Here is a 13,536-nt window from a genome sequence, read left to right on the forward strand (position 1 = left end):
AGGGGTCTTCTCCCGAGGGAAGTTCTCCACAAGTGAGTGGGTGGGCTGATGGTGGCTCTGGGGCCCTGGCGCAGACCCACAGATCCACCTGGACTTCCCCAACCCAGCCCTCAGCAGACCTACCAATTGTCCCTTTGAGATCACTCTTGCGTCTTCCGGCCCTCTGTCCCCAGTCTCCCTGGGAGGCCTGTGATTCCCTCACACTCTCAGACTGAGCCCCCTACACTGGGCCTTTGCCCGAACGCCATCCCCTGGCCCTCCTGTGGTTGACTCTTTCTCTTACCTCAGGTCTCGGCTCAATCCCACTTTCTTAGGGTTTGATGAATAAATAAACCATGACTAACCCCTCTGAGCCCCTCCTCCTGTCCTGCCCAGGGCTCCTGTGTGGACTGCCAAGTCCTAAACACCAGCACCTGCCCCTCCAACAGCGTGACGCTGGTGAGCATCCCTTGGCCGAGCCCTCAGGGCTGACTCCTGACTGTCCAGTGAGATTTCTGGGTCAGGGTGGGGAGAAGGGGCTGGGAGGCCAGGCTGGACCTGGAGGCTCAGCACTCCTCGACCCACTGAGGGTGGGAGTGCTGGACCCAGGGGGCTAACGTCCCTTGACCAGGGCTGCCTGGCAAGAAGGGCCAACCCAGGCCCCACGCCTGCTGACCAGCCTTGCACGGCCCACCTAGGACATTTTCCCTAAGGAGTGTGTCTACACCTATGACCCTAGTGGGCTCAACGTCCTGAGGAAGGGCTGTGCCCGCTACTGCAACCAGACCATCCTGGTGAGCCTGGGTGTGGGTGCTCACTCCCTAGTGACCTGGGGCATTTGCTTCTCCTCTGGGGCGCCCAGGCTGGGGCTGAGTGAGCTGCCCTCCTCAGAGAGCTGTGCTGCATCCTAGTGGTGGACAAGGTGTCATAGAGGGGCCTCACCCACCCCCTTGCTCTAGAGATGGGACCAGGGAGCAGAGGCAGCCTGGGCAGTGGGGATGGCATGGCTCCCTACTGGACCCTCAGCACATTCTCTCTTATAGAAACCTGGCTGCTGCAAAGGGTTTTTTGGGCCTGACTGTGCACAGTGTCCCGGGGGCTTCTCCAATCCCTGCTATGGCAAAGGCAACGTGAGTCTTCTCCTGCCATGGGGTGAGGTGTTGGGGAGACAGGGGCTGCTTCGCGAGTTGCCAGTGATTGGCTGTGTGTCTGAGCCCAGCCTGCCTATCTCTGGCCTCGAGTTCCTCACATCTAAGCAGTGGAAGCTGGACAAAATTATTTTTACTATTTTAATTAGAAATAATTAATTAGATAGATTTTTGCATCTATTTTCATGAAGGCTATTTGTCAGTATAGTAGTTTTGTGTGTTCTGTTTTTGCCACTTTGTAATATCAAGGTTACTTGAGCACACGGCTATGGAAGAACACAGGACTTATGTGTTTCTAGGTTGAGCAGAAGTCACCTGTGAAGCCTCTGGGGCCAGGTGCCTTTTAGGGGCTCGTTCTTTGACAGCTCCGGTGATTTGGAAGGTGTCTTCCAAGGGGAGTGCTTCCAGGGAGCAGGATCTCAGAGTCCGCCCATGGAGGGGAGGGATGTTGGGGGAGAGGGTGTGGATAGTCCCCTCCCCATGACTGATCCTGCCTCCTGCCCACCCCCAGTGCAGCGATGGGGTCCGGGGCAATGGGGCCTGCCTCTGCTTCCCAGACTACAAGGGCATCGCCTGCCACATCTGCTCCAACCCAAACAAGCATGGAGACCAGTGCCAGGAAGGTGGGTGGTCCTAGCCCAGGCTGCCTGCCAGGGAGAAAAAGGGTCTGCTTGGAAAGGGGTCTGGGGACTCCCAAGAAGGGGAACAGAGCCCCAGGAGGAAGGATGAAGGCCAGAGGGAGTGGAAGAGGATTTGGGAACAGAAATAGGTGTCTCTTTCACCCATGCCATGAAGAGAACTGTCGTTTAATCTAAAGCATTCTGGATTTAGGTTGGACACACAGAAGAACTTCCTGATGGTGGTGTTGGGGGCAGGGCAGCTAGAATGGGGTGCCTGAAAGCAGGGGATGCCCCCTCACATTTCCTCTGCCTGCCCATTGAGTCTGGGGTGACCTCTGACTTTGTGACCCCGAAGTCAAGTCTACACCGGTGGCCCCATTCCCAGCACCCTCCACTGCACCCTGGCCCCCAGCCAGCCCTGCCCTCCCTCAGTGTCCAGCTCTCGTCTCCTCCCTGCAGACTGCGGCTGTGTCCACGGTCTATGTGACAACCGTCCAGGCAGTGGGGGCGTGTGCCAGCGTGACACGTGTGCCCCAGGCTTCGGCGGCCGCTTCTGCAACGAGTCCACAGGGAGCTGTGGGCCCTCAGAATGGGCCCAGCACTGCCACCTGCATGCCCGCTGTGTCAGCCAGGGGGGCGTTGCCAGGTGGGGACCTAGTCCGTGACCTAGCTGTTGGCTTGCTCAGCCTCTAGCCTCTTCCAGAGGCTGAGTGGAGGCCTCTGGTTCACCTGCCCCCAGGTGTCTCTGTCTCGATGGCTTTGAGGGCGATGGCTTCTCCTGCACACCCAGCAACCCCTGCTCCCACCCGGACCGTGGCAGCTGCTCAGAGAATGTCAGTCTGGCCCCTTCCCTTAAGTCCTGGCCCAGGGGCGGGAAGTGGGACTCTCTTGCCCTCTTCCCACCCCCCTGCAGCCTTGAGTCATTTATCGGTGGCTCTCACAGGCGGAGTGTGTCCCCGGGGCCCTGGGCACCCACCACTGCACATGCCACAAAGGCTGGAGCGGAGATGGTCGCGTCTGCGTGGCCATCGATGAGTGTGAGCTGGATGCACGAGGAGGCTGCCACGCTGACGCCCTCTGCAGCTATGTGGGACCCGGGCAGGTGAGGTGCAGCAGGCCTAGAGACAGCAGAGTAGTGGGGGGTGGGTCTCTGTTCTCGGGGCCTCTCTTTCTACCCCATCTGACTCCGGGAACGCAAGCTCAGGGTCTTAAACATCAGACACACATGAGAATCCAGTTCTGAAATGTTGAGTCATACAATCTGGAAGCAGCAGACATGTGCTGGAAGCAATGTGAAGGCCATGATAGTTTTAAAGGAAGGTGCATTCCAGTGCCAGTGTAAGGCAACACTTTTTCCAAATCAGAAGGCTGTGACTCCTGTCTCTCAGCCATGAGGACTCTTGTAACTGAAGCTATGAGTTCTCTGCTCTAACTGGCCACCGGGGCCATCGTCTTCTGACAGTGAGTTCATTCACTCATTTGTTGCTTTCCTATGTGTTACTGGGCACTTGTTACATGCTAGTCCCTGTTCTAGACTTAGGAATTCCATGCTGAGCAAAGCAGGAAGAGACCTCTGCCCAAGGGGAGTGATGTCCCCAAATCTTTATTTATTTATTTATTTTATTTTTACTTTTTTTGTGAGGAAGATTAGCCCTGAGCTAACATCCAATGCCAATCCTCCTCTTTTTGCTGAGGAAGATTGGCCCTGGGCTAACATCTGTGCCCATCTTCCTCTACTTTATATGGGACTCCGCCACAGCATGGCTTGACAGGTGGTGCATCAGTGCACGCCCGGGATCGGAACCTGCGAACCCCGGGCCGCCGAAGCAGAGCGCGCGCACTTAACCGCTAGGCCACTGGGCTGGCCCCTCCCCAAATCTTTAGACTCATGGAAATCCAGCTCTGGAACTTTGCAGTCTCAGAATCTAGTCACAGGATTCAGGACCTGGAGGCTTCCATATGAAGCATTTCAGGCCTGGTGAACCTGAGGGCTGGCTGGCACTTAAGAATCTCTAATATGCCAATGGCGGGCCAGCCTGGTGGCGCAAGTGGTTAAGTGCGCGCACTCCGCTGCGGCGGCCCGGGGTTCGCCGGTTCGGATCCCAACGCACTGCTTGGCAAGCCAAGCTGTGGCGGTGTCCCATATAAAGTGGGGGAAGATGGGCACGGATGTTAGCCCAAGGCCAGTCTTCCTCAGCAAAAAAAAAAAAAAAAAAAAAGGAGGAGGATTGGCAGATGTTAGCACAGGGCTGATCTCCTCACACACACACACACACACACACACACACAAAAATATGCCAATTGGGAGGCCAGGCCTGGCTGGTTCAGGACCCTATCCTCCCACCCCATGATAGCCTGGACCACCAGCCTGTGGGGCAGTGAGAACTCAAATGGGCATGAGAGCCGGAGCTCTTATCAGGAGCTGTAAGGTTCAGAACTAAGGACGGGAAGAAGCAGGTTGAGATGCCCCCAGCTTGCAAACAAGGGCAACTGAGATCTGAGGAGTCACCTCTTACTCACCTGCAGTGTGGACAAGCCCAAGGATGTTGGCATTTAGGGGGAGGTATCAGAGCAGCTAAGCAGGGTGGCAGGGTTGGAGGTGGGATCTGAGCCGCTATCCCTGGGGCTGACTTGGCAAATACCTGCCCACACACCGCTAACCTCAATGGCCCTGGCAGGGCCCAGGCCCGAGAGCAGAGGGGCATTGAGTCTTCATGGACACTGCCCTGCCAATGCCATCACTTCCTCAGACTCATCCCAAGAGCCAGTCTCCCCGCAGGGCCTCAGTCTCCCCATCTGGAACATGGGTCTCCAAGGGTGGGGCTGGGAGAAGTTCCTCTGGGGTCTGAGCAGACCACCCCAGGGGATAGTGCCCATCGAGAGCTGAGTGGAGGAGGAAAGGATTGGGTGCTCCTGCTAAGATGGGCCCTCTGCTCGCCAACCTCCCCAGAGCCGGTGCACCTGCAAGCTGGGATTCGCAGGGGATGGCTACGTGTGCAGCCCCATCGACCCCTGCCGGGCGGGCAACGGTGGCTGCCATGACCTGGTGAGGGGGAGAGGGCTCCAAGCCCTGGGGAGGCTCTCCGGGGTGGGCCCCGGCTGCAGCTCTCGTACTTTCTCTGGGTGTCCCTGTCTCTGGTCAGGACTGGGATCTTTCTAAACCCCAAATCCTAACATGTCACCCGCTTGCCCACAGGATAGAGCTTTCAGTCTTCCTTATTAAGGTCCCAGCCCCTGCCTAGCCTCCTCTCTCCACCCTTGCCCTCGCTGTCCCCATTCCATGCTCCTGCAGTCACTCTGAGCTCTTCGCTGTCCCCTGACCTCGCTCTGCTCTAACACCACCACACCTCTGCCTGGGTATTCCCGGAAGGCCTCCCTGCACCACACTTTTGGCCTGGCTAGCTCCTCCTGCTCTCAGCTCAGGCCTCTCTTGAGGGTCCAGAACCTTCTGGATGTCCCACAGCCCTGGGCTTCCCGGACCCATCTGTCATGGTGGGGTGGGGTAACTCATGTCAAATTCTCAGTGATCTTGGAGAGCAGAGCCAAGCACACCAAAGGAGCAACACGAATGCAGACTGGATGGATGGAGAGATAGATGGTGGGGACAGGTGGCTGGATAGGCAGACAGCAGGAGGATGGGTGACAAGGATGAACAGAGAGATGGAGGATGGGTGCTGTCCTGCTGGCCATACGGGTGCTGAATGGAAGGCCATGTCTTTCTGCCCCACCCCCTCCCCAGGCCACCTGCCGGGCAGTGGGGGGAGGTCAACGGGTCTGCACATGCCCTTCTGGTTATGAGGGTGATGGCCTCAGCTGCTATGGAGACATCTTCCAGGTGAGTGGTTCCCTATGCCTGGGGAGGAATCCTCTCATGCACCCAAAGTGGGAAGGGCAGTGCTCGGGGTCCTGCGGGGAGGGGGACTCGGGTTTGTCCTTAGGCCTGTGACCTCAGCCCCTTCCCTCCTCTTAGGAACTGGAGGCAAATGCCCACTTCTCTGTCTTCTACCAGTGGATCAAGGTAGGATAGGGCAGAATGCTGGGGTTTGGGCTCACATTCAGGAGGCCTCCCTGGATGCAGGGGCGCCACATAACATCTCCAAGAGCTGGAGGCGGGGAGCAGGTGATCTCAAGATGGTGGCTGCCTTCATCCCTCCTCCCATCCCCCTGCACACCGTGTGCACAGAGTGCCGGCATCACTCTTCCTGCTGCCAGCCGAGTCACAGCTCTGGTGCCCTCTGAGTCTGCCATCCGTAGGCTAAGCCCTGAGGACCAGGCCTTCTGGCTGCAGCCGAGGATGCTGCCCCAACTGGTCAGGTGGGCAGCCAGGGCTGGGCCCCGGGAGGGAGCTTCTGTGGGAGACCTAGCCCCTCCCCAGAGGTTCTCAGCTTGGCATGTGTCCATCCCTTGGGGTGGAGCCCAGTCCTAGCGGGTCTCTGTAGGTTACACTAACCTGGTTCATGGTCCCCCAAACTGTGCCCCCTCAGGGCCCATTTTCTCCAGGGCGCCCTCTCTGAGGAGGAGCTGGCCCGGCTGGGCGGGCAGGACGTGGCCACCCTGAGCCCCACCACACGCTGGGAGATTCACAACATCAGTGGGGTACGTGGTGAACTCCGGGCAGAAGAGGGGACCATGCAGGGCACGGAAGGGAACTCGAGTGGCTGTAGGCTTCCCAGACCAGGGACCCCAAGGGATGAGATCAGGGTCCTCTCACCCTGCCCAGGACTAGACTCAGAGGGTGTGCTCAGGACACTTTTGCTGCTGGGCAGTGACCACCCTGCCAGAGGTTGTCTGTTCCTTTGTCTGCATGTGCATACCTGTCCCTCTCATGCCTGGGCTCTGGTGAGGGTCTGTGTGCCCATCTGGTGGGTCCTGAGTCTGAGGGTATCTGGGCCAGGCTGGGGGCCACCAGTGGGAGCCTGTGTGCCCAGCAGCTTCTCTGTTGGTGCTGCACTCACTTTTAAGTGTCTACCTGTGTCCACCTGTGGCTGAGCTCTGCCTGCTGTCTTACAGAGGGTCTGGGTGCAGAACGCCAGCGTGGACGTGGCTGACCTCCTCGCTACCAACGGTGTCCTACATGTCCTCAGCCAGGTATGGCTGGAGGGGGTGTGCGCAGGGAACCTCCTATGCAGGCCGAGGGGCAATGACATGCTGACATGCTGCCCCCATGCTGCATGCCAGGTCCTACTGCCTCCGAGGAGGGCCGTGCTAGTTGGGCAGGGGTTGCTGCAGCAGCTGGACTCAGTGCCTGCCTTCCGCCTCTTCCGGGAGCTGCTGCAGGTAAGGGCAAGAAGAGAGAGGGGAGTGGCTGGTCAGGGGCGCCCTCCCCGAGGTGCAGAGGGGGCTGGCTGGCTCCCAGGGTCAGGACTCAGGGCGATGATGCCCTTCTCTGACCCTGGCCCTCTGCTCCTAGCACCACAGGCTGGTTCCCCAGATTGAGGCTGCCACTGCCTACACCATCTTTGTGCCCACAAACCACTCTCTGGAGGTCCAGGGCAACATAAGCAGCCTGGTGAGCTCACCCGGACGGGGGCAACCGAGGGGGAGGGTGAAGGCCTGGGAGGTTTCTCATCCCACAGCAAAGGGACACAGGAGGTAGAACACACTGTCTGGGGCACTTGGTGGTCCTGGAGCCCCCTGAGCTTCTCCTTCCCCCCAGGACGCAGACACAGTACGACACCACGTGGTCCTGGGGGAGGCGCTCTCCATGGAAGCCCTGCAGAGGGGGGGACACCGCAACTCCCTCCTGGGCCCTGCCCACTGGCTCGTCTTCTACAACCACAGTGGCCAGGTTTGGGGGAATAGGAGACCCTACCCTGGGGAACCCTGCTCTTGAAGACCTCTTCTCTTTGGATTTCCCCCACCTGGGAGCCTCCAACCTCTGCTCCAGGGATTGCCCATCCTGGGAGACCCCCCTACCCGTGGAGATACCCCCGGCCCTGGCCTGTAGCCCCCGAGGTGAGGGTGGTGGTGGGGTGGGATGGGTTCAGCCTCCTATCCCACTCCCCAGCCTGAGGTGAACCATGTGCCACTGGAAGGCCCTTTGCTGGAGGCCCCTGGCCGCTCACTGTTCGGCTTGTCAGGGGTCCTGACAGTGGGCTCAAGCCGCTGCCTGCATAGCCACGCTGAGGCCCTGCGGGTGAGAGGCTGGGACAGAGGAGGGTGTCTGGGGAGTTCAGAGCTGGAATATGCTGGCTGGCAGGGAAGGGCACTTGGTCAGGGCTGGAGCTGTCAGCCTGCCCTAGACGAAGGAAAGTGAGTTTGGGGGCCCCACTGCAGGGCCCCCTGACGCTCTGCCCTCCCAATCCCCAGGAGAAATGTACAAACTGCACCCGGAAATTCCGCTGCACTCAGGGCTTCAAGCTGGAGGTGCGCCTGGGCTTAGCACAACTGCGGTCCTGCTTCGCCTGCTCTCACTGCTCCCACATGTCTAAGCCCCCGGGCCCTGCTCTGCTCACCCAGGCACGGGGAACTGGAACAGCGTGGGCTGCTCCACTTCCCTGGTAGAGGCCAGGAGGCCTGGGCCCAGGTCTGCCCAGAGAAGGCATCACTTGGACTTGTGGCCAAGGCCTGTGACCCTGTGCAGGGCCTGGATCCTGCCTGCCCTCTCCTTGTCACATCTGTCTGTCTTGGCCCTCCCTGACACTTCTGTTATCCTGCTCGTCCCTATCACCCACTGATACCTGTAGTCTGGTTGCCTACCCCCCCAATCACTGCCCTGCAGCTACCCCAGCCACTAGCTGAGCCCTCCTGCCTGTCCTTGTTTCCAGGACACTCCCAAGAAGAGCTGTGTCTACCGATCTGGCTACTCCTTCTCCCGGGGCTGTTCTTACACGTGTGCCAAGAAGATCCAGGTTTGCCCTGAAGTACCCCCCACCCACGTCTTTGACCAGAGAGAAGGAGGTAGGAGTGGGGCTGAGGGGAGGAGCCTGGATTAGATTTCAAGGGCAGAAGCAGGGCTGGGACTAGAGTGAGCCCAGTGAAGCAAGGGCCCCAGAGGAAGGGGAAGGGAGAGAGGTCCAGGTCAGAGGGGCCAGTGTTTGTCCCTGTGACCACGATCCTGTGAGTAGGGATGGGAAGAGGGAGAAAGGGGCTCAGCCTGGAGCTGACACCATCAACCAAGCCCCCAGGGGCAGCAATGGGCCCAGCTCTGCCCCTCACTGTGGGATCTGGCACAGCCCCTCCCTGCTTGAGTCTGTTTCCCCACCCTTGCCATGGGGAGGGTTGTAGGAGGTGGGCTCCATTTCCCTGGGTCCAACTTGCTTTGTTCTCTGGCTTTGGGGCCCCAAGATGCTCTCCCCCTGCCCTGACCCTTCCCTTCTTCCTGACATCTGTCCTGGCCTGTGCTGGACCTCCTTTGCACCCCCTCCCTGCAGGTGCCTGACTGCTGCCCCGGCTTCTTCGGCACACTGTGTGAGCCATGCCCGGGGGGTCTGGGTGGTGTGTGCTCAGGCCATGGGCAGTGCCAGGACAGGCTCCTGGGCAGTGGAGAGTGCCGCTGCCAAGAGGGCTTCCATGGAACAGCCTGTGAGATGTGTGAGCTGGGCCGCTACGGGCCCAATTGCACTGGAGGTGAGCACGAGGGAGCAGGTGGGAATGGTGGGCATCCTGGCAGAGGACACCCCAGCAGGAGCAGGATGAAAGCACTGGGTAACTCCTGTCCTCCCCTGTCCCACACCCAGTGTGTGACTGTGCCCACGGGCTGTGCCAGGAAGGGCTGCGCGGGGACGGAAGCTGTGTCTGTAATGTGGGCTGGCAGGGTCTTCGCTGTGACCAGAGTGAGTGGCCCCAAGGGGAAGAGGCAGGTGACCCCTGGGGAGGTGGTTCTGGGGTCTGAATGACCAGGACCATCCTCCTGCCCTCCAGAAATCACTGGCCCTCAGTGCCCAAAGAAGTGCGACCCCAATGCCAAGTAAGTGAGCTCAGCCTGGGGCAGGTGGGCAAGTGGGTGGGGAGACTGGGGGCTGGGCAGGGGCTGGACAGGCATAGGCTGAGCTGTTGCCATCCCTCCCAGCTGCGTACAGGACTCGGCTGCAGCCCCTGCCTGTGTCTGTGCTGCGGGGTACTCGGGCAACGGCATCTACTGTTCAGGTCCAGCCACACTGAAGCCCCGGGCCCCCCTTGAAATTTTGGGGTGGCTTTCCCTGCAGAGCCCTCTCCACTCCCTTTAGGTCCAGTTTCTATCCCTGTCCCATCTGGGGTCTCACCCCTCCCTCTGACCTTTTCCTTTCTCATATGCCCTGCTCCTCTGTCCCTGTGCCTGCTCCTCACAACTCTCTGGGATCATTTACCCCTAGAGGTGGATCCCTGTGCCCATGACCATGGGGGCTGCTCTCCCCATGCCAACTGCACCAAGGTGGCACCTGGGCAGCGGACATGCACCTGCCAGGATGGCTACACTGGCGACGGGGAGCTGTGCCAAGGTGAGGCTGGGATCCCCAGCCTGGGTGTATGTGGGGCTAGGGGTCTGACTTCAGTGATCTGAGTTAGACTAGGCAGGGGTGTGGGAACTGAGGTGATGAGAGAGTAGGGGATGAGCACCTGAATGGACAGATGAATGGAGGAGCTGCCTAGGGCCAGCCCTCATCCTAGTGTCTCTTCCCTCAGAAATTAACAGCTGTCTCATCCACCATGGAGGCTGCCACCTGCACGCTGAATGTATCCCCACAGGCCCCCAGCAGGTCAGCACAACAGGGTTGACACTGGGGCTGTGCTATTCCCCCATAGGGTGGGGCCTCCTCAGACCAAGTCTGGGGAGGGGGTACTACTCCTTCTGTTCTGGGCACTGGCCTACTCTTGGGTCCCAGCAGCCCCGCTGATCAGGATTTGGGACAGGTCTCCTGCAGCTGCCGCGAGGGTTACAGTGGGGACGGCATCCGGACCTGTAAGCTCCTGGACCCCTGCTCCCAGGTCAGGCCCCCAACCCCACCCCATTTCAGAGGAGGAGGGGACTGAGGCAGGAACCAGCCCTCCTCACTCCCAGCAGGGTCCTAAGGGCCTCTGAAGGGTGAGCCACCCTCCCCACGATCTCAAGTCTGACAGACCAGTAGGAAACAGGGCTTTGGGGGTTGGAGAGGGAACTTCATGGTGCCCTCGCCAGTGCTAGTTGAGGCAGAGGAGTCCTGGGATCCACTGATGCCTCTCTCTCCGTTCCCTGCCTCAGAATAATGGAGGCTGCAGCCCCTACGCCATGTGCAAAAGCACGGGGGATGGCCAGAGGACCTGCACCTGTGATGCAGCCCACACCGTGGGTGATGGCTTCACCTGCCGTGCCCGAGTCGGCCTGGTAATGATGCCCAAGTTAGACCCCTGACCCAACCTTGGCTATGCCCCCATGGGCCTGACCCATGATATTGGTTAAGACCCCGTATTTGAACCTGATCCTGACCCTGAGCCTGACTTCTGAGTCTACCTGGGCCTGACTCAGCTGTGATCCATAAAACTAATCCTGACCCCAGCTCAGACCTCTCTGGCTTTCCTTTCCTCATCTCTGCCTTGGCCAGATCTGGCGCTACAAGTGCTGGGACAGGCAGCAGGCCCTCAGTGGGGGCCACCCAAAATCTGAGCAGATCCTTGCCCCCCCCCCCCCAGGAGCTCCTTCGGGACAGGCATGCCTCATTCTTCAGCCTCCACCTCCTGGTGAGTGACCAGCTGGCCTCCGCTTCCTCGGTCCAGCCTGGGCTTCTCTCGCTGCAGATCCCTCTGGTCTCTGGGCCTCGGTATTCTCATTTGGTCAGAGGGTTGGCTGGTCTGGTCTCTCTGAGTCCAAGTCGTTCCCGGAAGGTCTGTGGAAGCCCCAAGTTGGTCCCAGGTTGCCCCTCTTCCACTCAAGCTGTTCCCCCATCCCTCCAGGAATACAAGGAGCTCAAGGGTGACGGGCCTTTCACAATCTTCGTGCCGCATGCAGATCTAATGACCAACCTGTCGCAGGTAACGCAGGGCCCCCCCCGCCCCCCCCCCCCCCCGTAAGGCTGGGGAGGAACGGGTACTCCGGGGGGTGGGTACTGCATGGACAGAGGCGGCAGTCAGGGCACCCCCTCTACCCTCACGACTCCCACTCCAGGATGAGCTGGCCCGGATTCGCGCCCATCGCCAGCTCGTGTTCCGCTACCACGTGGTCGGCTGCCGGCAGCTGCGGAGCCAGGAGCTGCTAGAGGAGGGCTATGTCACCACGCTCTCGGGGCACCCGCTGCGCTTCAGCGAGAAGGAGGTGAGCTCAGGCCCCGCCCCCGGGTCGGCCCGACCACGCCCCGGCTCTCCGCCGACCCAGGACTCAGCTGCTTTCAAACCCCGCCACTGCACGCCTATGCTTGTCCCCCCAGTTTAAGACCCTCTCACCTCCCCTGGGCCAGGGCGGGCTCTCATTGATGAGAGGGATATGAGTCGGCCCGGACTTCCCTCTCCCATGGGCATATCCCCGGGCTCAGGACTTCTGAGCCTGGCCCTGTGCCGATGCCCGCTCCCACCAGCTGTGTCCCGCGCCGCTGCTGTTTCTCTGGGAGGGAGGGGAGACCCCGCCCACCTTCCGCCCCAAGACTTGCCCAACCCAGGCTCCGCCCCCGCCTCTGGCCCCACCTGCAGCTCCCGAGCACCCCACCAATTGACTTCATTCAGCCCCCGGGCCCCGCCCCCATGCACCCGTGCCCCGCCCCTAGGGCAGCATATACCTCAACGACTACGCGCGCGTGGTGAGCAGCGACCAGCAGGCGGTGAACGGCGTCCTGCACTTTATTGACCGTGTCCTGCTGCCGCCTGATGCGTTACACTGGGAGCCTGACGCTGCCCCAATCCCACGGGTATGACCTGGGCACCGGCCTGGGGGCTGGAAGGCAGGCGGCTGGGGGCCTGGGATCCTCCCTCCCCGCCTGACCTCCCTGCTCACAAGCTCCTTTCCCTAGAGAAACGTCACCGCCGCCGCCGAGAGCTTCGGTTACAAGATCTTCAGCAGCCTTGTGACGGTACTGCTCCTGTGTGTGGGCCTGTCAGTGTGCATGTGTGCACGTGTTACCTTGTGTATGCTGGTGACTGTCACTGTGTGTATGCTCACCTGTCTGTGCACACCCACTTGTGTACGAACCTATCCCTTGTGGGAGTGAGCTTGTCTGTGTGCATAGGCCATATCTGTGTGCATGAGCCTCCCAGTGTGAGCATAAGTGTCTGCTGAAGCGTTCCCACATACCTGACAGCAGGTACCTAAATGCATGTTTATCCCTGCATTTATGTCCATGTCTATCTGCCTGGGATGAAGTGTGGCTGGTGGGAAGGCCGCCTGGGTCCCTGGAGCCCCTTCCTGGTCTCTACATTCCAGCCCCCTGCCTCTGCCCACCAGTCTCTGACTGGGCTGTGACTGCCATACCTCTGCTCCATCCTGGCAGGTGGCTGGCCTCCTGCCCCTGCTTCGAGATGCGTCCCATAGGCCCCTCACAATGCTGTGGCCCACAGACTCCGCCCTGCGAGCTCTTCCACCTGATCGCCAGGCCTGGCTGTACCATGAGGACCACCGTGAAAAGCTGGCAGCCATTCTTCGGGGCCATGTGATCCGAAACATTGAGGTGGGTGCACCCCAAGACCTTGGTCCCCACAGCCTGCCTGCCCAGCTCCAACCGTACCTCCATCTGCTCAGGCCTTGGCATCTGACCTGCCCAACCTGGGCCCACTCCGCACCATGCATGGGACCCCCATCTCCTTCTCCTGCAGCCGTGCCCGGCCGGTGAGTCTGGAGAGGCTTGAATGAAGGAAGCAGGAGGCAGGGGCCCTGGCATAGGGGGGCTGCAGTGCACCTGTGACCCCCA

At 60.3% G+C, this 13,536-nt stretch overlaps 1 protein-coding gene across 1 annotated transcript in view; it reads left to right on the plus strand.

The window, feature by feature from the left end:
* The window catches only part of STAB1 (stabilin 1), a 28,099-nt gene that overhangs the window by 10,509 nt on the left and 4,054 nt on the right, over nucleotides 1-13,536 (plus strand). Inside the window, exons 19-52 of the mRNA XM_014792844.2 lie at nucleotides 376-438; nucleotides 678-773; nucleotides 1,023-1,109; nucleotides 1,639-1,750; nucleotides 2,207-2,393; nucleotides 2,487-2,580; nucleotides 2,691-2,849; nucleotides 4,698-4,793; nucleotides 5,487-5,582; nucleotides 5,718-5,765; nucleotides 5,931-6,061; nucleotides 6,232-6,343; nucleotides 6,758-6,835; nucleotides 6,926-7,024; nucleotides 7,158-7,256; nucleotides 7,404-7,535; nucleotides 7,755-7,883; nucleotides 8,057-8,113; nucleotides 8,515-8,598; nucleotides 9,121-9,316; nucleotides 9,427-9,522; nucleotides 9,611-9,656; nucleotides 9,759-9,835; nucleotides 10,042-10,167; nucleotides 10,352-10,425; nucleotides 10,580-10,654; nucleotides 10,908-11,030; nucleotides 11,336-11,383; nucleotides 11,597-11,674; nucleotides 11,808-11,954; nucleotides 12,400-12,540; nucleotides 12,643-12,702; nucleotides 13,120-13,296; nucleotides 13,368-13,454. Coding sequence (XP_014648330.1) covers nucleotides 376-438; nucleotides 678-773; nucleotides 1,023-1,109; nucleotides 1,639-1,750; nucleotides 2,207-2,393; nucleotides 2,487-2,580; nucleotides 2,691-2,849; nucleotides 4,698-4,793; nucleotides 5,487-5,582; nucleotides 5,718-5,765; nucleotides 5,931-6,061; nucleotides 6,232-6,343; nucleotides 6,758-6,835; nucleotides 6,926-7,024; nucleotides 7,158-7,256; nucleotides 7,404-7,535; nucleotides 7,755-7,883; nucleotides 8,057-8,113; nucleotides 8,515-8,598; nucleotides 9,121-9,316; nucleotides 9,427-9,522; nucleotides 9,611-9,656; nucleotides 9,759-9,835; nucleotides 10,042-10,167; nucleotides 10,352-10,425; nucleotides 10,580-10,654; nucleotides 10,908-11,030; nucleotides 11,336-11,383; nucleotides 11,597-11,674; nucleotides 11,808-11,954; nucleotides 12,400-12,540; nucleotides 12,643-12,702; nucleotides 13,120-13,296; nucleotides 13,368-13,454 — 3,510 coding nt within the window. The remainder of the gene's footprint in view (nucleotides 1-375; nucleotides 439-677; nucleotides 774-1,022; nucleotides 1,110-1,638; nucleotides 1,751-2,206; nucleotides 2,394-2,486; nucleotides 2,581-2,690; nucleotides 2,850-4,697; nucleotides 4,794-5,486; nucleotides 5,583-5,717; nucleotides 5,766-5,930; nucleotides 6,062-6,231; nucleotides 6,344-6,757; nucleotides 6,836-6,925; nucleotides 7,025-7,157; nucleotides 7,257-7,403; nucleotides 7,536-7,754; nucleotides 7,884-8,056; nucleotides 8,114-8,514; nucleotides 8,599-9,120; nucleotides 9,317-9,426; nucleotides 9,523-9,610; nucleotides 9,657-9,758; nucleotides 9,836-10,041; nucleotides 10,168-10,351; nucleotides 10,426-10,579; nucleotides 10,655-10,907; nucleotides 11,031-11,335; nucleotides 11,384-11,596; nucleotides 11,675-11,807; nucleotides 11,955-12,399; nucleotides 12,541-12,642; nucleotides 12,703-13,119; nucleotides 13,297-13,367; nucleotides 13,455-13,536) is intronic.

Source organism: Ceratotherium simum, chromosome 5 (assembly GCF_057802395.1).
Source record: "Ceratotherium simum simum isolate JZ-2026a chromosome 5, ASM5780239v1, whole genome shotgun sequence".
NCBI lineage: Eukaryota > Metazoa > Chordata > Mammalia > Perissodactyla > Rhinocerotidae > Ceratotherium > Ceratotherium simum.